The 22,029-nt window shown below is 35.9% G+C and overlaps 1 protein-coding gene across 8 annotated transcripts in view; it reads left to right on the top strand.

The window, feature by feature from the left end:
- The window catches only part of ARAP2 (ArfGAP with RhoGAP domain, ankyrin repeat and PH domain 2), a 181,163-nt gene that overhangs the window by 143,182 nt on the left and 15,952 nt on the right, over nucleotides 1–22,029 (top strand). For all 8 annotated transcript variants that reach the window (XM_073891514.1, XM_073891516.1, XM_073891517.1 and 5 more), the window contains 4 exons: nucleotides 9,495–9,634; nucleotides 17,379–17,461; nucleotides 18,512–18,547; nucleotides 20,434–20,497. In XM_073891514.1, the coding sequence (XP_073747615.1) occupies nucleotides 9,495–9,634; nucleotides 17,379–17,461; nucleotides 18,512–18,547; nucleotides 20,434–20,497 (323 nt within the window). The remainder of the gene's footprint in view (nucleotides 1–9,494; nucleotides 9,635–17,378; nucleotides 17,462–18,511; nucleotides 18,548–20,433; nucleotides 20,498–22,029) is intronic.

Below are 22,029 nucleotides of genomic sequence, written 5' to 3'. Positions count from 1 at the left end.
AATCGTATCTTGCAGCAACCTGGAGTTTATAAATACTTCTTATGGGGTATATTTGGTGATAGATTTAAGGTTGGTTAGATATTCAGTCTACTTTGTCTCTGTCTTGGCGAATGTCTCCTAAATCAATCACAGTGACCACCGACTCCAGAATTATTGCTCTGTTCATTACATCCACTGCTCCTTAAAATTGGGATCTAAAAGGAAAGTAATGGAAGTAAATCAAATGTGATTTCTCTGTCAATTCGTTAGCGGGAAAACTGGAGTCATCTCAGAAATACATTGCTCTGCATGGCAGAAAAAGAACAATGTGAAGGATTTCTTTTTCTTTCTTAAGATTTTCTTATTCTAACCTGGGGACCAAATGGAAATTAGCAGATTTTGAAAGAAGGGTAGTTGGTTGCAACCACATTTTTTTCTCAGTAACAAATAGCTAATGTTTTCACATTTTGTTAAGATATAAAATAGTACAACCTATGTCTTTCCATACTTGAGGTCTAGTTGCCACAGGTTTTACTATCTGCCTACCTGTCCCTACCTCTATCCCTGTATCTACATATACAAAAAATATATATATATATATGTGTATATATATGTCTGTGTGTGTTTGAATATATACATGACTTGCATTTCATTAATTGAGTTTTTCTGATGTATATAACAAATTACAAGCACATACTTTTGTTTTACATTACGTTTTCAACACCTACTTGCTAAATCAAAATTTTATCAAATAATAAGTTTAAGGGTTTCAGGTAGTTTAGGGGTTTTCATTTCCTTAATTTTCTCACTTTATCTGAACAATTTAAAATGTTGACATCACAAATAGGAGTGGATTTTAGAATCATCCAACACTTAATTTCTGCTCATTCATTTGAGGTGATGAGGTAGTATACTTCACTTTTATAAAAGTATATGAGAGTAAATAAATTTTCTATTGCCTCTACTTAGAAATCAATTGTGTATTCTTCAAAAGCAGCATTTTATTTCTTAGAAACATTTTATGCCATTGCCATTATTGTAATGAGGAGTTAACTAACTTGAAAAGAAAGATAATAGTCCTCAAATTTCTTTTCTACCCCATGGATTATGACTGAGACATTACGATAGGGAGAATAAAACTTCATTTAAATTGCCATTTAGACGTTGTCATAGCTAATCTCATTAGACTGTTTTTTTGTTATCATTATCTCTTGTATTGAGTTAAGCTTCAGCATCTCTATCACAAATAAACCATAAATAAATACATTCTCTAAGGCTCCAGAATAATTTTATGTTGCAAAAGTCTTGTTTTAAGCATTAAGGATCTTTAAAATTATTCCAATAGAATGTTATACATTGGAATCAAGTTTTAATGATCTCAATGGGGAAGAAATACTTTTAAGATACAAGATGTAACTCAAATGCAGATCCCTGTGGGTTTCTAAATTTAGATTGCTGCATATGACAGATGCTTTGGAATTAAATTTGCATTAGAATAGAATAGTTCAAAATGCAACTGCTTCTGGCAAATACAGACCTGGAAAGCTGAACCATCCACTATGAACTGACTTAGGAAAATAAAAGAAAATTCCAGCAAAAATAGTACAAGTCCATAAATCATAGTCTAGCTGAAATAATTCACTTTCTATTCCCCATCAAATCTTTTTAAATCCAAATGTGTATAAACATTGAAGGTAAGCCTAATCCACATCAAATGGAAATATCCTCTTGGAAATTGATGAGTCTTTGATATTCACTATGAAGCATGAATGTTCCGACTTCTTTTAATATTATAATTCTGTAGTGAGAAAACCAACTGGTAAGTTCCTATTAGGAATCTACCAGGCATCTACTGTGGAAAATTTAAAGGATTGTTAAGCATTATCTTTCCCTAAAAGGAACAGAAAATCTAAATATATGAAGTCTAAGATGGGTGCCTGGGTGGCTCTGTTGGTTAAATGTCTGCCTTCAGCTCAGGTCATGATCCCGGGGTCCTGAGATCGAGCCCCGTGGTGGGCTCCCTGCTCAGTGGGAAGCCAGCTTCTCCCCCTCCCACTCCCCCTGCTTGTGTTCCCTCTCTCGCTGTCAAATAAATAAATAAAATCTTTAAAAAAAATACAAATAAATGCTTTGTGAGAGATTAGGATAGGGAAAATAGAAGGGGTTGCTGGTTGGGATGATATAGGGGTGGGTCACTGAATTCAGTTTTGGATGTCTTGAGTTTTAGTGACTTGTCAGGTGTTCAAGGGTATGTTGTCTAGAAGGGTTCTATGTACCCATCGCTATGGAGCACATTATTTGGAGCATCGTTTTAGTCTTTGGAGAATATAACATCATGCATTTGTAGTGTTAAAATAAGACATTAGAAAACTGAGCATAAAATTACCAGCATTAAGGCACAGATGTATCAAAAGAGGCCCTGTGTATGAAGGAACAGTCAGAAAGTTTGCCAGAAAAGAAGGACAGAGCAATGTCATGGAATCATCAAAGGAGTAAGTTTTAGGAAAAAGTGTGTTTAACAACGTAAAATGGTGCACAAGGCCAAGAAAGGCACTGGAAAACTTATTATTGTGGTAATGATGGTGGTGGTGATCATGATAATAATGACCATTACTTGGGAGTGTCTCATAGAAAACAGAATTCTATGTTACATGTTAAGAGACCTGAATTGTAATTTTTAACCTTGTCGCAAAACCTTTGTGAGCCAAAGTTTTCTCATTTATAAAATGAGATATTACCTATACTTCCTACTTTAGAAAGTTGCATGGGGGACGCCTAGCTGGCTCAGTCAATAGAGCATGCAACTCTTGATCTCAGGGATATAAGTTCAAGCCCCACATTAGGTGTAGAAAGTACTTAAAAAAAAAAAAAACTTAAAAAAAAAATTTGCATGAGAATCACATGAGATAAGATACATGAACACTTTGGAAAGTCTAAAGTGTTACCTCTGTGTTTACTAAGAGTAGTATGCTTAAAAACAACATAGTGATTTAATATAAAAATATATATCATTTACTATGCTAAATTTTATTTCTAAAAGTTTATTATAATTCAGTGTAACAGTAAAAACAGAATAGAAAAGTAGTTTCTACTTTCTGTAATTGGCTGCACTGTCAGTAAAACAGCATGGAATTTCTGGCACTTTTCTAGTCAGTCCTTCAATAGTAATTATATTCATAATTTTATTATTTATGGAGACTCTAATTGTAGAAGAATGTCAATAGGCTACTAGTTCTATTAGGCATTACTTCTTCAGTACAAGTAGCATAAAGGAAAATAGACTGGGACTAAGTCAGGGGACATATTTGGCTCTTCCTAAGAAATAGATTACTTTCCAGCAGCTATTACCAGTTTGGTTTCTACTCAGTTGTAGAAGTAAATTTTACTGAAATGCACTTTGACTGAATGTCATACAGTGAGTACAATGTATCTAAAATTCTGCTTCCTCCAAATTATAAAAAATACACATGTTCTTGGTCACACATGGTTATTTGTCTTTCTCAGCCTGACTTATTTTACTTAGCGTAATACCCTCTAGGTCCTTCAAGAACAAAAACAAAAACAAAAACAAAACAAAACAATGTATAAACAAACAGTGGAATCAGACCTATAAATACAGAGAACTAGTGGTTGCCAGAGGGAAGGGGGTGGAATGGGGGAATTAAGCAAAATGGTAAGGGGGACTGGGAGGTACAGTCTTCCAGTTAAAGAATGAATAGTCATGGGATTATAAGGCACAATGTAGGGTGGGGGGCGCCTGGGTGGTGCAGTCAGTTGAGCATCCCACTCTTGGTTTCTGCTCAGGTCGTGATCTCAGGGTCTTGAGATCAAGTCCTGAGTCAGGCTCCGTGCTCAGCATGGAGTCTGCTTAGGATTCTCTCTCCCTCTCCCTTTGCCCCTCCCGCTCATGCTCGCTCTCTCTCTCTCTCTCTCTCTCTCAAATAAATGTTTTAAAAAAAGACATAGCATAGGGAATAGAGTCAATGTTATCATAATAGTGTTGTAATGAGACAAATAATAACTATACTTGTAGTGGATATAGCATAAACTTGTCAAATCACTAATTCTATACCTGAAACTAATGTTTCAAAAAAGAAAAAAAGAAAAAGAATATACATCCTCTATATAATCAATGTCAAAGGAAAATTTGCCTAATTTTTAATTTGTAAGAAATTTTTAGCTGTTAGGCAACAAATATTTCCAGTATCACTTGGTCGTGGCATGTTTTCAAGAGGATGTCTCTCCTGGAAACTGCCCATTTGTCTCCTTTGCAGTTCACGGGCAGAGATGCAGTAAGGAATTTTTTCAGATAATGTACAGCCCTGAAGAAATAATTTTTGCCAGCAAAAGGGGGGGGGCACATAGAGACCATGAAAAATAGACCTTTTTTTTTTTTCCCTTGTCTTGCTCAGAACATATATAAAAGAAATATAAGAGGTTACAATACATTTTAGTTACTATGCATTTACTCTGCACCAGATGGTGGGTTGAATGCTTTGCATTCACCATCTCGTTTATTCTTCATAGTTAGTCTACTAGTACTTAACTAGGCCCTCTACAGATGGAGAAGTTAGGATATGGAGACATTACATAACTCCCCCAAGGTGACCTGCTTATAAGTGACGGAGCAGGCATTTGAATCAAGATGTCTCCAAATCCAGTCCATATATTCTGTCCTAACCGACCTACTGTACTGAAATCAGGGATAAATCAGATTTTAGTTTTATAAACTCTTAAGAATTCCATCTATAAATCATCAAGACTTTGGAAGTATAGTTCTTTCTGTTTTTGCTTACTGCAGACTTTGTGGTATAGAGAAAAATGATGTGTGTCATCTGTTAATTAAACAAGCAGTTACATACTACTTCGTCTGTACCAAACACTGTTCTAAGCACTTTACACACCAAATCTATGGGGTACTGTAGGTGTCCCCATTTCGCAGTTGAAGAAACTGAGATTCAGAGATTACTGCCTGAGATTGAGTGTAGGATGCGGTTGTCATTAAAACCCAGTTCCAAAGTGTGCTGTCAGTCACTGTGCTCTGTCAGCTCTCACATAGGTTGGGGAGGAAAATCCAAAGCAGACAATGTTTTAAAAAGCTAATATGAAATTATCATGTACCTAAGAGCTAAATTATTAAGCAAATATGGTTTATGCATTCAGGAGCTAAACTATATCTTAAAGTTTAAAGACATAAATAACAAGTATGGACTAGAATAGTTAGAAAAATCTCTGTTGATAAGTTGGACACGGAAGGGGATAGAATTTGTGTAGAAGCAAGCAGAATGGAATTTCAAGTTTATTAAGGTGATCAACTTAAGTCATGCCATGGAGATGAGGATTGGTTTTCCAAACAGTATATTATGATCAACTGAATTATGAGTATATTTTAATTTAATATTTTATAGAGAAGGGTAGGAGAAATTCAGTTTATTTAGCCCTTTAAGTGTCAGGAAAAGGAGTTTAGACTTTTAATAGTAGGAAAGTAAGGCTTTGAAGGGAGTTGGGGGAGGGGATTAACATGTTAGAACAGCATTTTCATAACACCAATCTAGAATCATTTGCTGGACCCGTTAGAAAAGAGTGCATGGAGTTATAGAATCCTGAAATCCCCAGGTAGTGGGTAGAAAAGGCAAGGGTTGGAAAATAACGTTGGGAATGAAGTGGAATTGAGCCCCAGAGAGAAATTCTCAACGAACAATGGCTGACTAGCCAGCTGTCTGCCATGGAGGATAAAGGAGGAGTTTATATTTTAGAAGTACCATTCCTGGATTTATGTTTCTCCCCCCCCCTCTCTCTGTCGCTGCCTCTCTTTCCCAGAACCCTGTCACCTCCTCTACAGATCAGTTCTTTTATTGGGATTAGGGACCATTCAGTTAGGAATTGTTCTTTTTGTATAAGAACTTGAGGTTTTCAGATGATTTTGAAAAACTTCTTTCTGTTGTTTTCATTGCCCCAGTAATATGATAGTCTGTTCTGTTTAAATAAATTTGGCCATTCTGTTTTGCTTCATGCATGTGAGTTTTAAGGGCTTTTCTAATTAATAACAAAATTACAGCACAACTAAGAATACTATTTTTTTTTCTTGTCTCCACTGTTAATTCAAAAGATGCTTTAACTCCAGTTGTGCGTGCCTTGTCCTAGCAATCAACAAGAAGGGGAGAGGGATTTATGATTTTCTAGAGACAACAGTATGCTGGAATTTTATTGGAATGAAAGACAAAGATAGTAAAGGAAATTCTACCCATTAGGGTACATCCCAGAATCTTTCTCTGAAGGAATTAAGCGCTTTGGGGAGTGCATTAAATCTTCAGATTTGTTATATTTGGGAAAAAATCTTAGATGATTTTCCCAAGTTACTTAACGGCTTCTTTTAGTACATTAATCATACGCTATAGCGGGTTTCTTTTTCAATTAAAAACAGATTTACAGGGTGTGTCCTATGTTTTCTTTTTTACATTCTTAGTACATAAAGTATTCCATGCTTACTAACTTACACTGGCTGAGGATTGATGTCATGGACCCTATGACATGTGAAATCATTCTTTTTGATTGGATCAGAGGGATTTGATGTATGCTGAATTGACCATAGCAAAGGGTGTAGCCAGGAGGACTGCTTATATGGCATTTGAAATACTAGTGCTCTGAAGTTTGGGTCCTTAAAAAAAAAAAAATCTAGAAGGATTGCTGTGTTGGGAAGGACTATGAAGAGAGCAAGACCTCATGGAATTGAGAAGCCCAAAGCATAGCAGGGAGACAGGAGTTCTGGCCAGTTAGGAAGCAGAAATTTGAACTGTAGCTCAGAAGAGAGGTGCAGGGCAAAAAGCTTATATTCTGACAAGCTAGAGTTGAATTCAAACCTGGACAGGGTCTGGACAGCAGGTACAGTGGACACATCTGGCATGAACTTTTACTGAACCAGTTTCCTGTAGAGCAGAGGACCTTAGTAAGCTTTCTGCCTGGGGTGAAGGGGAGGGATTGAAAATAGAAGAGTGAAGTACCCCACAGTTGAGGGACCAAGCAGTCCTGGAAAAGTTTGGAAAAGTGAATTATTGAAAGCCATTTAATTCACAACTGATTCTGTTACACGCTGACTCACACACGACGTACCCCAAAATATGTAGCTTCATTTTGTCCTTTAAGTAGTGGGTAATTTTTCTACATGTTTTAACATTTTTGAGATCAGGCAGAAATTTAGTTGTGAGAGCTTTTAAAAAGTCTTTAATGTCCTTGATAGTTATAGAACTTCATATTTCAAAGTTCTTTTCATTCTTCCCTCCTCCTTCACATATATTTCTCTCGAAGCCTTCCTCCTGAGTCCTTTCATAATGTATGGTGCAAGATTTAGCTAATATACTCAGTTACACAAGTATGAACCAAGCACGGCAACAATATTTTTTCCCCTAAGCCTATTTTCTCTTTGACTTACAAATGGTTTACTTAGGCATTGGACATATGGTTATTGGTAAAATTTGAAAGGCTTATTAATTTGGACAAAAATCTAAGTGAAAAAGTATAATTAGAGGGTGTGAATGGAATTTGTTTGGCTTAAGCAATATATAATATCTATATCTCACAACTTGGTTATACTTTAAACTTTTAAAAAATGATTTACCTGGTACTAAACCAGCAGTGTTATAAATGCCTTTCTCCACTTCCTGTTCTACATCAGCTGAATCACTAAGCCTACTGACTTTTTTTGAATTGTTCACTTCTGTCAGCAGATATAGCTTTGCTTGTCAGCCCACATTGAACTTGTCTCCAAGATTGTATATTACTAGAACCAGGTGCATACCAGACCCTCAATACTTTATGAAGAAATGAATGATTTGATGTAATAATGAATTTCACTGAATAGTTTTACGTTTATTTTTTTCTTGACCTTCCAGTCGTATTAAAATACATCTTCTTTTTATTCGAAAAGTTATTTTTAATTTTAATAGAAGTTATTTAGCTGTAAAATATCATTTGAAATATTTTTCTGTGGAATTGAATATTGAATAATTGAGAAGACAAATTTTAGCAGTTTTTCAGAAATTAAAGTCGCATCTACCAATAAAGAAGCAATTTAGTATGACAGTATGACAGAATGAGAGACAGACTCCCCACTGATTAAAAGAATGTGTCTGTGGCTAGTATATGTATTATGAAAACTATTGGGGTTTGTTAATTACATTTGTTTGTACATCTGTGCTTAGCATCAGGGATATGCTTATTCTTGCGAATTTTTGCTTCCAGATATTCATGCCATGCTCATAGTTGAGTATGATTACAAGGAACTCCTGTTTTTTAAACTTTAGTTTTCTTATGCTGATTATAATTGTGAACCTCTGTGTAGTATTTGTCATAGAAGTGCAGGTTTTCCTCAAACCAGGGAAATGTTAGATTTAAGACTAAGAGTTCTTTCTAAAACCACTCAAGTTACTCTGTAAATTTCAGAAACAGTGCATGAATATTTAAAAATTGTATCACCTGACAGCAGAAAATTGCTAAAGGTCCTGGACAGATAACAGTATCCCACCCTACATCTTTTTGTGGTCATTCTCTAATAGGAGGCCCACAATAATCTGAAGGATAGGTATTATTACTCTTATTTTCCAGGAAGAACAGGCATTGACACCAAAGTGACTGTGTCATAGCTGTTTGACTTAAGGTTCCTCCCCCCAGCCCCCACCCCCGTTCTTCAGTTCTCAAGTAGGCAGTTGAGTATCATCTAGATTTCGAGGAGGAAGCTTTAGACTAGAGCTGTATTGATCAATTTATACAAGTACAGATTTGGTGTTCTTACCAAAAAGTATTTTTATAGAATTGGTTGCATGTTTCTAAGTGTGGGACATGGCAGTATTGTACATGAAATGTAGTTGTTGATAAATGCTCTACCTTAGCAGTTTTGCCTTTTTTACCCTCACCTGGTTCAGATGTATAGGATTTTCTTTAGTCCCCTAAGAATTCCTGGATTCCTGAATCAGAATTCTGGGAGAGGCTTCCATTTTTGCCTCTGTATTTGCACTGTTTTTTCGAGAGCTGTTCAAAAGAAATATAATAAAACCAATTAAGTAAGTTTAAAGTATCTAGTAGCCACATTAAAAGATACAAAACAGGTAAAATTAATTTTACTAATATAGTTTATTTAAACTCATTTAAAATATTATAATTTGAGCATATAATAATAAAACCCAGTTTTGGGTGGTGATTACAAACATATTTTTACCTTTTTTTGGTACTAGGTCTCTGAAATATGGCATATATTTCATACTAATAGCATGTCTCAGTTGAGATTAACCACATTTCAAGTGCTCATTAGCCAGTAGCCAACTGGACAGTATAGGCAGGCCTATAAGTAGATAGGAATACCCTGACACATGGTGCTCCCAGTAATTAACCATAGGCTTCTTACTGGTAAAGAAACAAGTTACTATTTTATATTATCAAAACAAAATATAGAAATGTTTTATATCATATTCCAAATAAATGAAAATGTACTTAACTTACAAAAGCAATGTTGTACCTTACAGAGAGGAGGGCCCTGGAAAGTATCAAAGAAGGAGTCTTGAAAATTAAAGAAGAACCATCTAAAATACTGTCTGGAAATAAGTTTCAAGACCGGTATTTTGTTTTACGAGATGGGTATCTCTTTCTCTACAAGGATTCAAAGGTAGTTGTATATTTAGATTTTGAATATGTATGCATGTCTGTGTGGGTATTAACATTCTCATTTCATACCTCTGTCAGTCCTCTCTTGACAGTCAAGCCCTGTAGTAAACAGAACACACAGTCAGCTGATGATTTCTTGCAGCCTCTGGATATAATATTAATACACTAAGTAACACAGTGAAGAACTTCATACAGCCTTTTTTTTTTTTTTAAGATTTTATTTATTTATTTGAGATGGGAGAAGCACAGAGGGAGAATGAGAGGCAGACTCCCCACTGAGCAGTAGAGCCCAATGTGGGGCTCCATCCCAGGACCCTGGGATCATGACCCGAGCTGAAGGTAGACACTTAACTGACTGAGCCACCCAGGCACCCTGCATATAGCCTTTCTGAGCACTTCTCATTTTTTAGTGCAGAGAAGTCCTTAAAGAAAAGTCTAATGTGTGTTACATAAGCTAGCATATAAATCAGCATCTTCATTAATAAAATTAAGAACCATCAAAAAGGATGAAATCTTACCAATTATGTGGTTGTAACTGGAGGGTATTATGCTGAGCAAAGTAAGTCAATCAGAGAAAGCCAATTATATGGTTTCACTCATATGTGGCATATAAGAAACTGCACAGAAGATCATAGGGGAAGGGAGGGAAAACTGGGAAGAAATCAGAGAAGGAGACAAACCATGAGAGGCTCTTAACTATAGGAAACAAACAGGGTTGCAGAAGGGGAGATGGGTGGGGGGATGGGGTAACTGGGTGATGGGCATTAAGGAGGGCACGTGATGAGCACTGGGTGTTATGCGCAACTGATGAATTACTGAACTCTACATCTGAAACTAATGATGTACTATATGTTGGCTAGTTGAATTTAAATTTTAAAAAAATGTTATGCCCTGAGGCAAAAGTCTATTTCTAGGATGAGAGAAATAAATGTTCTTTATCCAGTTTTGGGTGGCGATTACAAGTGTATGCAGTAACATCTCTACTTCCTTGAGGTTCAGATAACACCTACACAATAATTTAAATGTAGAATGACAGCACTTTTTTATATTGAATTATAAAATTCATTTGGGTAAACATTGCTTGCATACTTTAAGTGTGTGGTGCTTCGCTGTGGTCTGTTGTGGAGATGTATAAACACAGACCAGACTAGTAGCATCTGTGAATATGTTGTGAAGAAAGGATTCATAGGCAGCTTTCCAAAGCTCTGTGGTCTCATTTTTTTATGGCTTCTGTTGAGCTCCCCACATGCTTTGACCAGTTTCCCTGTATGTTCCTCCAGCAGAGAGGCCTCCATGTGGGCATAAATAAATCTGAGTAGCATTCTTCCTTTGATTAGGACAGTGGACTATGCAGGCAGGGGGGCTAACAAAACAGCACTGAATCCTGCAGCCCTCATCTATTCAGAGAGCTATATTAAATACTGTACTCGAACTCCCACCTTATTATTCCATCGCATAGACCCAGCAGGGAGTCTGTATGGGTATCAGATGGTTATTATTTATTATCATTCTTCAGTTTTTCTAGTAGACGAAGAGTGGAGTTTGCAGAAGTGAGGCACAGAAGAATTTGGGGTTGTGTGAACTGAACACATCAGATTTTAAGGTTCATGAACTTAACAGATTTGTGTTCATGAAAGTAAAGTCAGGACTTCACAGCTGATTATTCTAGCCATCTAGAACTGGATCTTATTGAATTTTCTTTGGTTTTCTTCAATGGGTCACCCACTTTGACCTTCATTAGACTGACTTCCTTAATCCTTGCCCTTCTATATATATATACCTAATGTGTTGGTTAAGGGTCACTTTTGTAGTTGGGTATCTGCTTAAGGTATTTAAAAATGAACCTGAACTTTTTGGTCCCACTGAGGAACCAACACTTCTTTCTTTCTTTCTTTCTTCCTTCCTTTCTTTCTTTCTTTCTTTCCTTTCTTTCCTTTCTTTCCTTTCTTTCTTTCCTTTCTTTCCTTTCTTTCCTTTCTTTCCTTTCTTTCCTTTCTTTTCTCTTTTCTTTCTTTTCTTTCTTTTCTTCTTTCCTTATTTATTTATCTAAGATTTTACTTTATTTATTTATTTGACAGAGAGAGAGAGATAGCGACAGCAGGAACACAAGCAGGGGGAGTGGGAGAGGGAGAAGCAGGCTTCCCGCTGAGCAGGGAGTCCGATGCGGGACTCTATCCCAGGACCCCGGGATCATGACCTGAGCCGAAGGCAGATGCCCAACAACTGAGCCACCCAGGCGCCCCAAGGAACCAACACTTCTATTGTGTAGCAACAGAAGGTTGTTCTATAAAAAGTAGAGTTCTATACATTTCACTTGGATTATCTCATTTTACCTTTATAATAACCCTACGAAATTAGTACTATAATTATTCCCACTTTACAGGTGAAGAAACTACACTTACCAAGATACTGCATAACTTGCCCAAGATCCCATAGCCAGTGAGCAGCAGAGTATTCATTCCCAAGTGTCAGATTCCAAAGGCTCCATGCAGGGACTTACTAAACAAATAATAATTTTGCATTATTTTAACTTGGTGGATAAGTCTTTTTCATTTAAGTAGTACCAAAGATTCCCAGATATGACAAGCCATACAATTCGTTTTTTTAAGTGTTTTCCCCCAAGCTAATGTAAATTTAAAAATCTGCCGCAGGAAGCTTGTTCATGGACAAGTGATTTTTTTTTTTTTCAGATGGATTGATTTTTGTGAGAGAAAGAATCTCATACCCTTTAACAGAATATGTTTTAAGAATTTATATCTTTTTGAAAGGTTGAACCTACTCAGTCTAAGACAATTCATAGAGTGACAGTGTCAAGTTGGTCTTTAAAGAGTGGTTTTTTGTTTTTTGACATTTGAAATACTTCTTTTTCCCAGCTTTACTGAGGTATAGTTGACAAAAAATTGTATATATTTACGCTGTACAAGATGATGTTTTGATACACTGCACATTGTGAAACGATTACTTCAGTCAAGCTAATTAACATACCCATTACCTCACATAGTTATCTGTTGGCTTTGCGGGTGTGTGTGTGTGTGTGTTGAGAACATTTAAGATGTACTTTCAGCAAATTTCAAGTATAAGGTACAATATTAACTGTAGTCATCATGCTATACTGTAGATCTCCAGGACATTCATTTTGCATAACTGAAAATTTGTACCCTTTGACCAATATCTCTCCATTTCCCCACCCCCAACTCCTGACAACCATTATACTTTCTGCTATGATTTCAACTTTTTAAAATTCCATATGTAAGTGTGAGATACACTATTTGTCAGAAAGTGCATTTTAAGGACGTTGAACACATTTTGTTTTTATAACAGTGACCCCAGGTTATGGAATTATGATTATTGTGCTTAAAAGTTGTATTTGTACATCTGTCAGAATAAATTAATGCAACTGATACTTTAATTAGCACATTCAGGCAAGCAGAGGAGACTTGGCTTATGGTTTTCCTTAAACTACCATTTTTTTTCAACACATGATTTTATGTGGCCAGTTATTTTTTCATGTTGCTGCTCTGTCCCTTTTAATATTGATGGTCGAGTCATTGGCAATGTTAACATTTCCAATTATTTTACAGTAAATAAGCAATAGCGAAAACCTCCTAACTTATTTGAATAAACATTTGGCTCTGGTTTTGACAGTTGCCATTAATATATGTGTGCTTGAATATACTTAGAAAATGATTTACTGAGAAGGAAGTGGAAATTACAAATTGAAAAGTATATTTAAAAAGACTATGTGTTAATTAGAGATAATTTATGAATGCTCATTAACAACAAATTAGGGTAATACACAGGGGAAGATATATTTTGTTTTGAGTTTTCCCTGTACAGAAAATGTTAATTAAAATGTTTTCAGACTTGATTTACATAAAAGGTGAGGAATTTCAAAGAATATTACCATTATACTGTTAATGGTGTGAAAAAAGCAAGTGGGTAAGGGAGGGGTTATTAAAAGTTACAGGCGCTAATAAGCAGATTCCTTTTAGGAGCAAGAATAATTTTTTAAGCACACTAATTTAATTGGCTTAGTTAAAAACTTTATTTTGAATTATAGTGCCTGAAGTAACACATTAGAGACTTCCTAACAGTCTAGTATATTGAGCTTCTTGAAGAAATTCTCCAGAAAATACACATACCAAAAGAGAGAACTGTAATAAACCAACAGTAAAGTTATCTTGCCAAATGAGATTTCTTTTTATAGAACTTTGTTAGTATCCTTACAGTTCCACTTTATGCATATTCAGTTTAAAGACAGAAACTTAAAAAGCATTCTTTCCACCGCTGCTGATTTCCTCTCAAATTCTGTCATTAGTGTTCTTTTTGGACAGGATATATGGTATAAAGTAATGAGCCTGCATGTCAGGAGAATCTCTTGTATGATTTCAGACTCTATTGCCAAAAGTATGTCAAAATGTAGGCAGTCCTGGCATTATTGATGTCCTGTTGTAAATGAGGACTACCTGCTTCAGCACTACTGCTCTCATTCTGAACTGTGCAGATCCCGTCATACTGTGTCTCACCTTACCTGGCCGCCTCCCTTGGGACTGAGTCCAGGGGACTCACTGTCTCAGCTAGGAGGGCCATCCCCCTCAGCTGCGGTCTGATATAATCTCTGACAGGTGTGGCCGGGAGGCTCCACTACTGGATACGTTCCTAAATTCTCCTTGCTTTGACTCTTCCCTACATGGAATACTCACTGCCTTACAAAGCTACCTCACTGTTCTTTATTAGACTTCGGTGCTGCTCCTTAACATTCAGTAAAGTAGCACGCTACAAAATCAGTACCCCAAAACCAGTCCTCAGTCAGAATAAAAAGACAAAATACATAAACTACCAGAAGATGATCTTAGCAAGAAGTACAGGCGTTATGAGGGAAACTACAGAACTTCATTGGTAGAATTAAAATTTATGTAAAGTCTACTAATATTTATCAATAGGTTTAATGTAATTCTTTTCAAAATCCCAAAGGAATTATTTTTAGAATCTGGCAGAAATGATTTGATAATCACCTCAAAGTGTAAACAGATAAGAATACTTGCAAACATTTTGGTGTATAAAAAACAAAATAATTGTGTAGTATTTTCCGTCCAGCGATCATGGTTATACAGTAAAGCTGAAATAGCTGAGATAAATATGATCCTGGAATAAAAATGAACAGAGATAGCAGTGGTACCATAAAGTCAGGTAAAAGACCTACGTGTATACTAAGATTTGTTTTTGATAAATATGCCACCATAAATGGATGTCTAAAGAAAGCTTTGTTTAATAGGGCTGGGATAATTCTTAAAATTTTTCAATTTAAATTCTAATCTACACTGTGTATGAAATATATATTCCAGATTGACAAAAGAAGTAAAACTTTAAAAATAGCAACCCTTCAAATTCCATGGCCACGCAATTCAATATTTGTCAGCTATGTGAGAACCCTTTAAAGTTGAAGAGATAGTTAAGAAAGTTCAAAAGAAAAGATCAATATGACTTCCTAAAAATGATAAAAGTAAACAGCAAAATTAAGGCAAACAGCAGTTTGTGTAGAATATTTCTTTTAAAAAGACAAGACAATTTCTTATTTCATATATACAAAACTAATTCAAACAAGTAAAGCAGATAAATTGTGGACCAAATCAAAAGTGAAAATTGATAATATACAAATGTATGTTTAATTGTAAGTAAATGTACACTATCAGTTTGGCCAAAATCTTATTTTTTTTTAAAGATGTTATGTATTTATTTATTTGAGAGAGAGAACAAGAGTGCGAGCGGGAGGTGGGGGAGCTGAGGGAGAGGGTCAAGCAGACACTGTGCTGAGCATGGAGCCTAATGCAGGGCTCCATCCCATGACCCTGAGATCACAACCTGAGCCAAAATCAAGAGTTGATGCTCAACCAACCGAGCCACCCTGGCGCCCCCAAAATCTTATTCTTAAAAAAAAAAAAAAGTTCCTAGTGATTCCATTTCTAGAAATCTAGCCATAAGACAAAAAATATCCAAAATAACTTTTAAATGATCCATGATGATAATAGCAAACATGGGTTATAGTGACTAGGAGTAAGTTCGCCATGTTCATTCCAGGCCTAATGCCATAGAGCACTGGTCACCCAAGCATTATTCCTGATCATCTTGCTTGCTTTTGCCTTTATATTTCCTCTATATTCTCTTAACCTATCTTCTCTATGAAAGGCAGTTTTTAATTTTATAAACATATTTTCTATCCTTTACTTTTCAAATTCAACTGCTTTCATGATGAAAAGACTTCATAGTAATAGTTTAACTTTTATAGGACTTAGTTCTAATTTCAGCTAATTGTACTTTGTACTTAGTACTAAATTTCAGCGAATATTTGCTAAATGGGCTTTTCCATACTGTCCTAGGATTCTAACTTGTGTGTATTACTGTGTCTCTGAAGCAGTGTGTTCTAAGTTCCTAATAACAACAGCTGTAATTTACTGCACACTTATGCTGATTACTAGATTAAATGCTTTATAGACATTTTTCTCATTTAGTCTGTAGAATAATCCTTCAGAGTACCCCTTTACTTACTCCCTCTTCTTTTTTAAGATTTTATTTATTTATTTGAGAGAGAGTGAATATGAGCAAGGGGAGGGGCAGAGTGACAAGCAGACTCCCTGCTGAGCAAGGAGCTAGATGTGGACATGGGGCTCGATCCGAGTACCCTGAGATCATGACCTGAGCCGGAGGGAGCCACTTAACTGACTGAGCTGCCCAGACATCCCCTTACTCACTTAATCTTAATAATAACCCTATGAGATACTCAATATTTTTATTATCCCTCTTTACTCACAAACAAGAAGAGCAGAGAAAAGTAATGTGAGGTCACAAACTTAAGTAGCAAGCCAGATTTGCTCCCAGGTTTTTATGATCCCAAACCCCTTGCTCTTAGTTACAAATGCTATATGCCTAACACTTTGAAACAAAAGATTTCCTTCAGAATTCTTAGGGTATGGGGAAAGCATGTGTTAATAATAATTTCCAAGGCTGTTATCTTTATAAAATTATTTCAGGTTATCCAAGGATCTATAATAAAGTGTGTGTGGTTTGATACAAGTTCTGAAATTAAGGTATAATGATTCAAGTTTTGCCTCATGGCCTATGTTCCAGGATTTTTAAAAAATATTAGTTACAGATAAATATGTCAGGATGTGTATGGAGAATAGATCATTCATTGATCCAGAGTGGATGTAAATTTTTAATAGTCTACTTTCATTAAATATTTGTGAAAAATGTTATTAATATGGATACTTGAAATAGTTCAATATATACCATTGTTTTCATCATCTGAAATCCAAAAAGTACAGAAAATCATAATGCATTTGGCAACAAAACCTAACATGAAGGTAGTTGTCTTAGTTATATGAATGCAGGGTGCTGCCCCAGACAACATTGATGGAATTACATAATATTGCACATGATTCTATTTTTAAAATGTGAAAAAATTGAAAAATTATCAGTTCTGATTTATATCTGGTCCCAGGTGTCTTGAATAAAAAATTGTGTCTGTGTATATATGTATACACACATATAAGCATACATGTATATCCAAAATTTCCTATTTAAATTTATAACCTTGTAATCAGAACAGTCTTCATGTACTAAAAACTTAGTATAACATCCCTAAAACATTAGAGAACTAAATAATTCTAAACCCAGTCATTAATACTAAAGGAAAATAGATATTTATAAAGTCTATTTAATTACAAATGATTTTGTTTTCCTTACAGAGTAGTAAATATGACAAAATGTTTGCTCTTGGTTCAGTGAAGTTTTATCTTGGAGTGAAAAAGAAAATGAAGCCTCCAACAAGGTAAAGTTTGAAAGGGAAGGGTTTTTGAAAAGTGGAAGTTGTAGGAATATGTATCTAAGGATTTGGAGGTCAGAGGCATTAATCAGACTTTTTATAAATTAAGCTATAGACAAAATCTCTGAGCTGCCACAGACATGGCAGGGGACCTGTTGCAGATCGAGGGAACTTCTGTGGGCAGATAAAAAAGCATGATGTTCCCACTGAAGTCCTATTCCTTGGTGATGGCATCTCTGCTGCATAAAGGAAGAAATCCCCAGAAGGCCCTATCTACTGAAAAACACCTGGGTTTTTCTCTGCACTCCATTCCTTGATCAGTTGCACAACCTGGGGGCATAAGAATGTTCCAGACAATTCTGCACACAGGAAAACAGCCTCTTGATGCCTGGCTGTGTAATTTGCCCTTGTTGTTTTGCCAAATTTGGTAGTAAACCCACAGCACCCAGATGGTGGAGAGGAAGTGGACCCTCTTATACATTGTCCTTCTCTTCAACCCTTGAATCATGCCAGCCTGTGCTTATGCCATACTTTCTAGTCACAACGTAATTTGATTAGCTAATTAATGTTTTCACAAATACTTATGAAACATTTTCATGAACTGTTAGATGCTTACTTTGGGTTTCTGTTACTGAAAATTTTTCTCATTTTTGCCTACATGCTTAATGTATAAACCCAGCGCATACACCTGTGTTGTTGACACGTTCTTTAATTTCCCACAATATCAGTAGGAGAAGGTATATATCTTGTTTTGGCCATTTTCCTAGATATCTATCCTTGCTCAGCCAAGGGTATCTTCTAAGAGATTTTCCTCACTTTCCCATGACGTCATAAAACCCCTTCCCTCCGTCACCCTTGAGCATATTTAAATTTGTAGCCAAACCCCTCACTTATCATTAAGCTCGAGATCAGTCATACCCATTGAATCATCACTTCTGTCTGTTCTGTTATACATTGCCACCGTTGAATATCTCCTTAATATCTAATCCTGTTTTCAGTTTTGTACAATTTCTTTTTTAATATGTATGTGTGTGTGTTTTTTCCCATCTGATTTAGTTGGGGATTGACAGCGTATTCTGAAAAACATCACTGGTAAGTTAACAGCTGACAGTTTTTGATTTGATATATTGATAACTTCAGTAAACAAATAATATTATTGGCAGATAGATCTACAGACAGGAAATGTTTCACCAAAGTGAAATTTTTTTTTTTTAAATACTTTGAGAAGAAGAAAATAGATTTGCTTCAAGGTTTAGGTCCATTTCAATCCCAGGTGTCCTACTTGCTAGTGCCCTCCTGAGAAAAACTACATCTGATTTCTCCCTAGTTAATATGTGAGTGTGGAATTCCCCAGCTTTTATGGGATAAGCAGGCAGAATCCAGTTTTATATAAAGGATAACAACTAGCCAAAACTTAGTATAAAAAAAAAAACTTGGCCTCAAACCTTTTCTTTGCAAATATGTACTTTTTTCCATTGATGTCACCGGATCTAGCCAGTCTCCCTAGAGATTGTACTGTATGTCTCCTTCTCCCACCCTAGCTGTGTCTAACCAACCATTAAACCACACGGGATCCGCCTCTTAATTGTCTCTCTGATCAGGCTGTGCCTTCATCTGTGTGGATTATTCCAGTTATCCTAAGTGCTCTTTATGCCTCTGATTTTACTTTTGTTTTCTAGAATATTCTCTATCTAGCCACCAAAGGGGCTTCCTAAAATGCATTGTGTTTCTTTCCTGCATTAATGCTCTTCTACAGAATAAAGTGCAGAATTGTTGGCACAGCACACAAGGCCCTTTAATATGAGGCTCCATCAGCTTTATTTCCCATGGCTTTCCTTTTTTTTTTTTTTTTTTTTTTTCACTTAAGGGTAAAACAGTAATCTCTCTTTAATTCACCATACATTCCTTGCTCCTTGCTCCTTCATCTTTCCATGTTGAATGTATGTAGTCACTCTGCTGAGCTTTCTCCCACACTGCTGATGTGCTGGACTCAACGGTCATTCTTCTTTCAAACTATAGCTCACATGCCCCAAAAGTCTTATCAGATAACTCTTACCTCTAATCATTACTTACTTACTTCTCAGTTTCTGTAGTGTTTTACACACATGGGTGCTTAATTATAGAGAGGGCAGGTTTTTTTGGACATGGTAGTGGAAAGGGACAATGTCTTTGTGAGAATCTAATGAAAGAAGCAAGAATTTTTTACAAATTTCATTTTAACATTTTTACAAATTATTTTTCATGCAGGAATAAAAATACATAATTACCTTGAAATGTCCGTGTCATTTTAACATCACTTACTGAATTTTCCTTTTGTAAGAATCCTTTACTGCATCCCCAAGTGTGCTCTTTGTATATTTGTGTTCAACTTGACTTTCTCTTTCTCTCACTGTGTTCTAATTTATTGGTTTACATGCCTAGCTCCTCTCACAGACTATGTGAACCTTGAGGGCAAGATCTCTGTTTTACATAGGTTTTCAATAAAAGGTTACTGAATCTGTTATTGGACATGCGGTAGTAGTTTTTCATTTAGTTCTTCATAGTTTTGTGGGTATTTATGTTTATAATCCTTATGATGGAGACTAAGCCTTTTTTAAATGTCTGCTCTTAAGGAAATGTGCACATATTTTTCTTCTTAGGCTCAGAATTTCTGGGGAAAAAGATGTTTAACATCATGTACCTGAAAAAGTAAATACGTTGACCTTTCTGCCTTTCCAAAAATATTGCTGACCGCTTGTCAGCAGTTACCAAAGCCTGTAGCTGTATTTTGTTTAAACTAGCATATTTTACTATTATTTTAATGTACATTTAACAGAAGCCTGAAGCAACTTATACTGAAATACTCCCATTTTGATTGCATTAAGTCATGAATCAGGAGAAATCCAAAGAGGTTTCTGATCACTTAATAACCAAAAAATACACCAGAGAACAGTCTGCTGTCTTTTTGAATTATGTATTTTATAAACCTTGTTTTACAGGCACATTTGTTGTGATAGTCTACAAACTCAGATGGAGTGGATGGCCAATGTTTTCATTGCCCAGGTACGATCTCTGTTTCACCTCTCCAGCAAAGAATAACCACTGCTCCTAGGAAATGTTAATGTGATGTACAAAGCATTTTTAATAAGAGTTTATGTGTATGCTTCTATTTTCTCATTTATATATTTTTAAAATATATGAGAATCCGAATTTATGCATTACTCTTAGAAGCTTACTCTCTTTGTTGAGGCTTCTTTTGTTGGCACTCCAGCAACTCCTTACCTTAGGAGAGGTGTACTGCTTCAAGATGGTAGTATAAGAAGGAGGAACTTGTTTTACCAGAGTCCCACATTCATCTTCATTTAGAAAAGTGTGCTGTTTTCTTTCTTGTTCTCCCTATGGCCGCCTACTCCCCTGCCCCCTACTCTAGCCTTTCCAGAAATAAGGACAGGAGCCTATATTCCTTTAATACTTACTGTGTGCTGGATTCTTCAGAAGAGTTAACTCATGTATTCTTTGTAGCAAACCATGCATGGCGTTGCTTGTAGATGAGGGAATAAAGGTAATGAAGATTCTCTAACTAGCTCAGCACATATATTTAGTTAGTGGTTTAAACCCAGGGGTGCCAGAAGCTAATACCTATACTCAATTCCCCATTTAGTCTCCTCCCTATAGGAGGACTGTGTCTTTGGGGGAAGGGTTACGTAGTCTATTAATAGGATTGTTTCTTTCCCCCCAACTTGTCTGGCTGAATTCCCAGCAATGCTTCCCAAAAGAGCATTGAAATACACTGGTAATGATTAAGTTGCCACTCTTTATTACTGAGGATGTACTTCCCTGTTTCTCTTATAAGTGGGAAGTTAATTCACCCCCAAATTTGGCCCCTGTTTGTTTTGAAAACCATTTTCTCTGTTCATTTATTAACCTTTCCAGTGGTTAATAAACACTGCTCTTCGCAGTCTGACGCTACTGTTACTACCTGAAAACACATAGACAGGAAAAGACTTAACTTTTTTTAGAGACTTTTCCTCTTATTTGTGACTTTTCAGAAATTCAGATATTTTAAAAAGAAAGCAAACTAGTTTTGAAGTGTTTTAGTAAAATTGGAACCATAGAGTGAAAACTATTACAGTGTCTGTGGTACAACTACTCTGATTTTTTTGCTTTTATAATGGAAGTCACTAGACTCTGTGGTTGAAAATCAAGGTATAAATAGAAATAACCAGAAAGCAAAGGTTGCTCTCATGGCCAACTTCTTTCCCCCTGCCTCATCTATCCTTCATTGTCTTGGCCCTAGAGATTCAGCCCAATTACTTTTCCTCTGCTCGTTCCACTTCTTTGGATTAAGATAAACACAAAGGCCTTCTTGGATTTAAGGATTTAATGGCTCACTTCCATAGGGAGACAGGAAACTAGCAAATGTTGAGATATATATATATATATATATATATATATATTAACACACACACACACACACACACACACACAATAAGTGCTCCTTATAAGGAGTTCTTTAGGGTGTGCAGAATACTTTTCTAATATCCAACCCCATCTGCACCCTGATTCAGAAACCCTCTAGATTTTCACTTATGTGT

This window comes from Callorhinus ursinus, unplaced genomic scaffold (genome assembly GCF_003265705.2).
Source record: "Callorhinus ursinus isolate GAN/ISIS: 27379988/994484 unplaced genomic scaffold, GSC_fseal_2.0 scaffold4, whole genome shotgun sequence".
NCBI lineage: Eukaryota > Metazoa > Chordata > Mammalia > Carnivora > Otariidae > Callorhinus > Callorhinus ursinus.
Note: the sequence above shows the minus strand (reverse complement) of the source record. Positions and strands in the feature narration are given on the sequence as shown.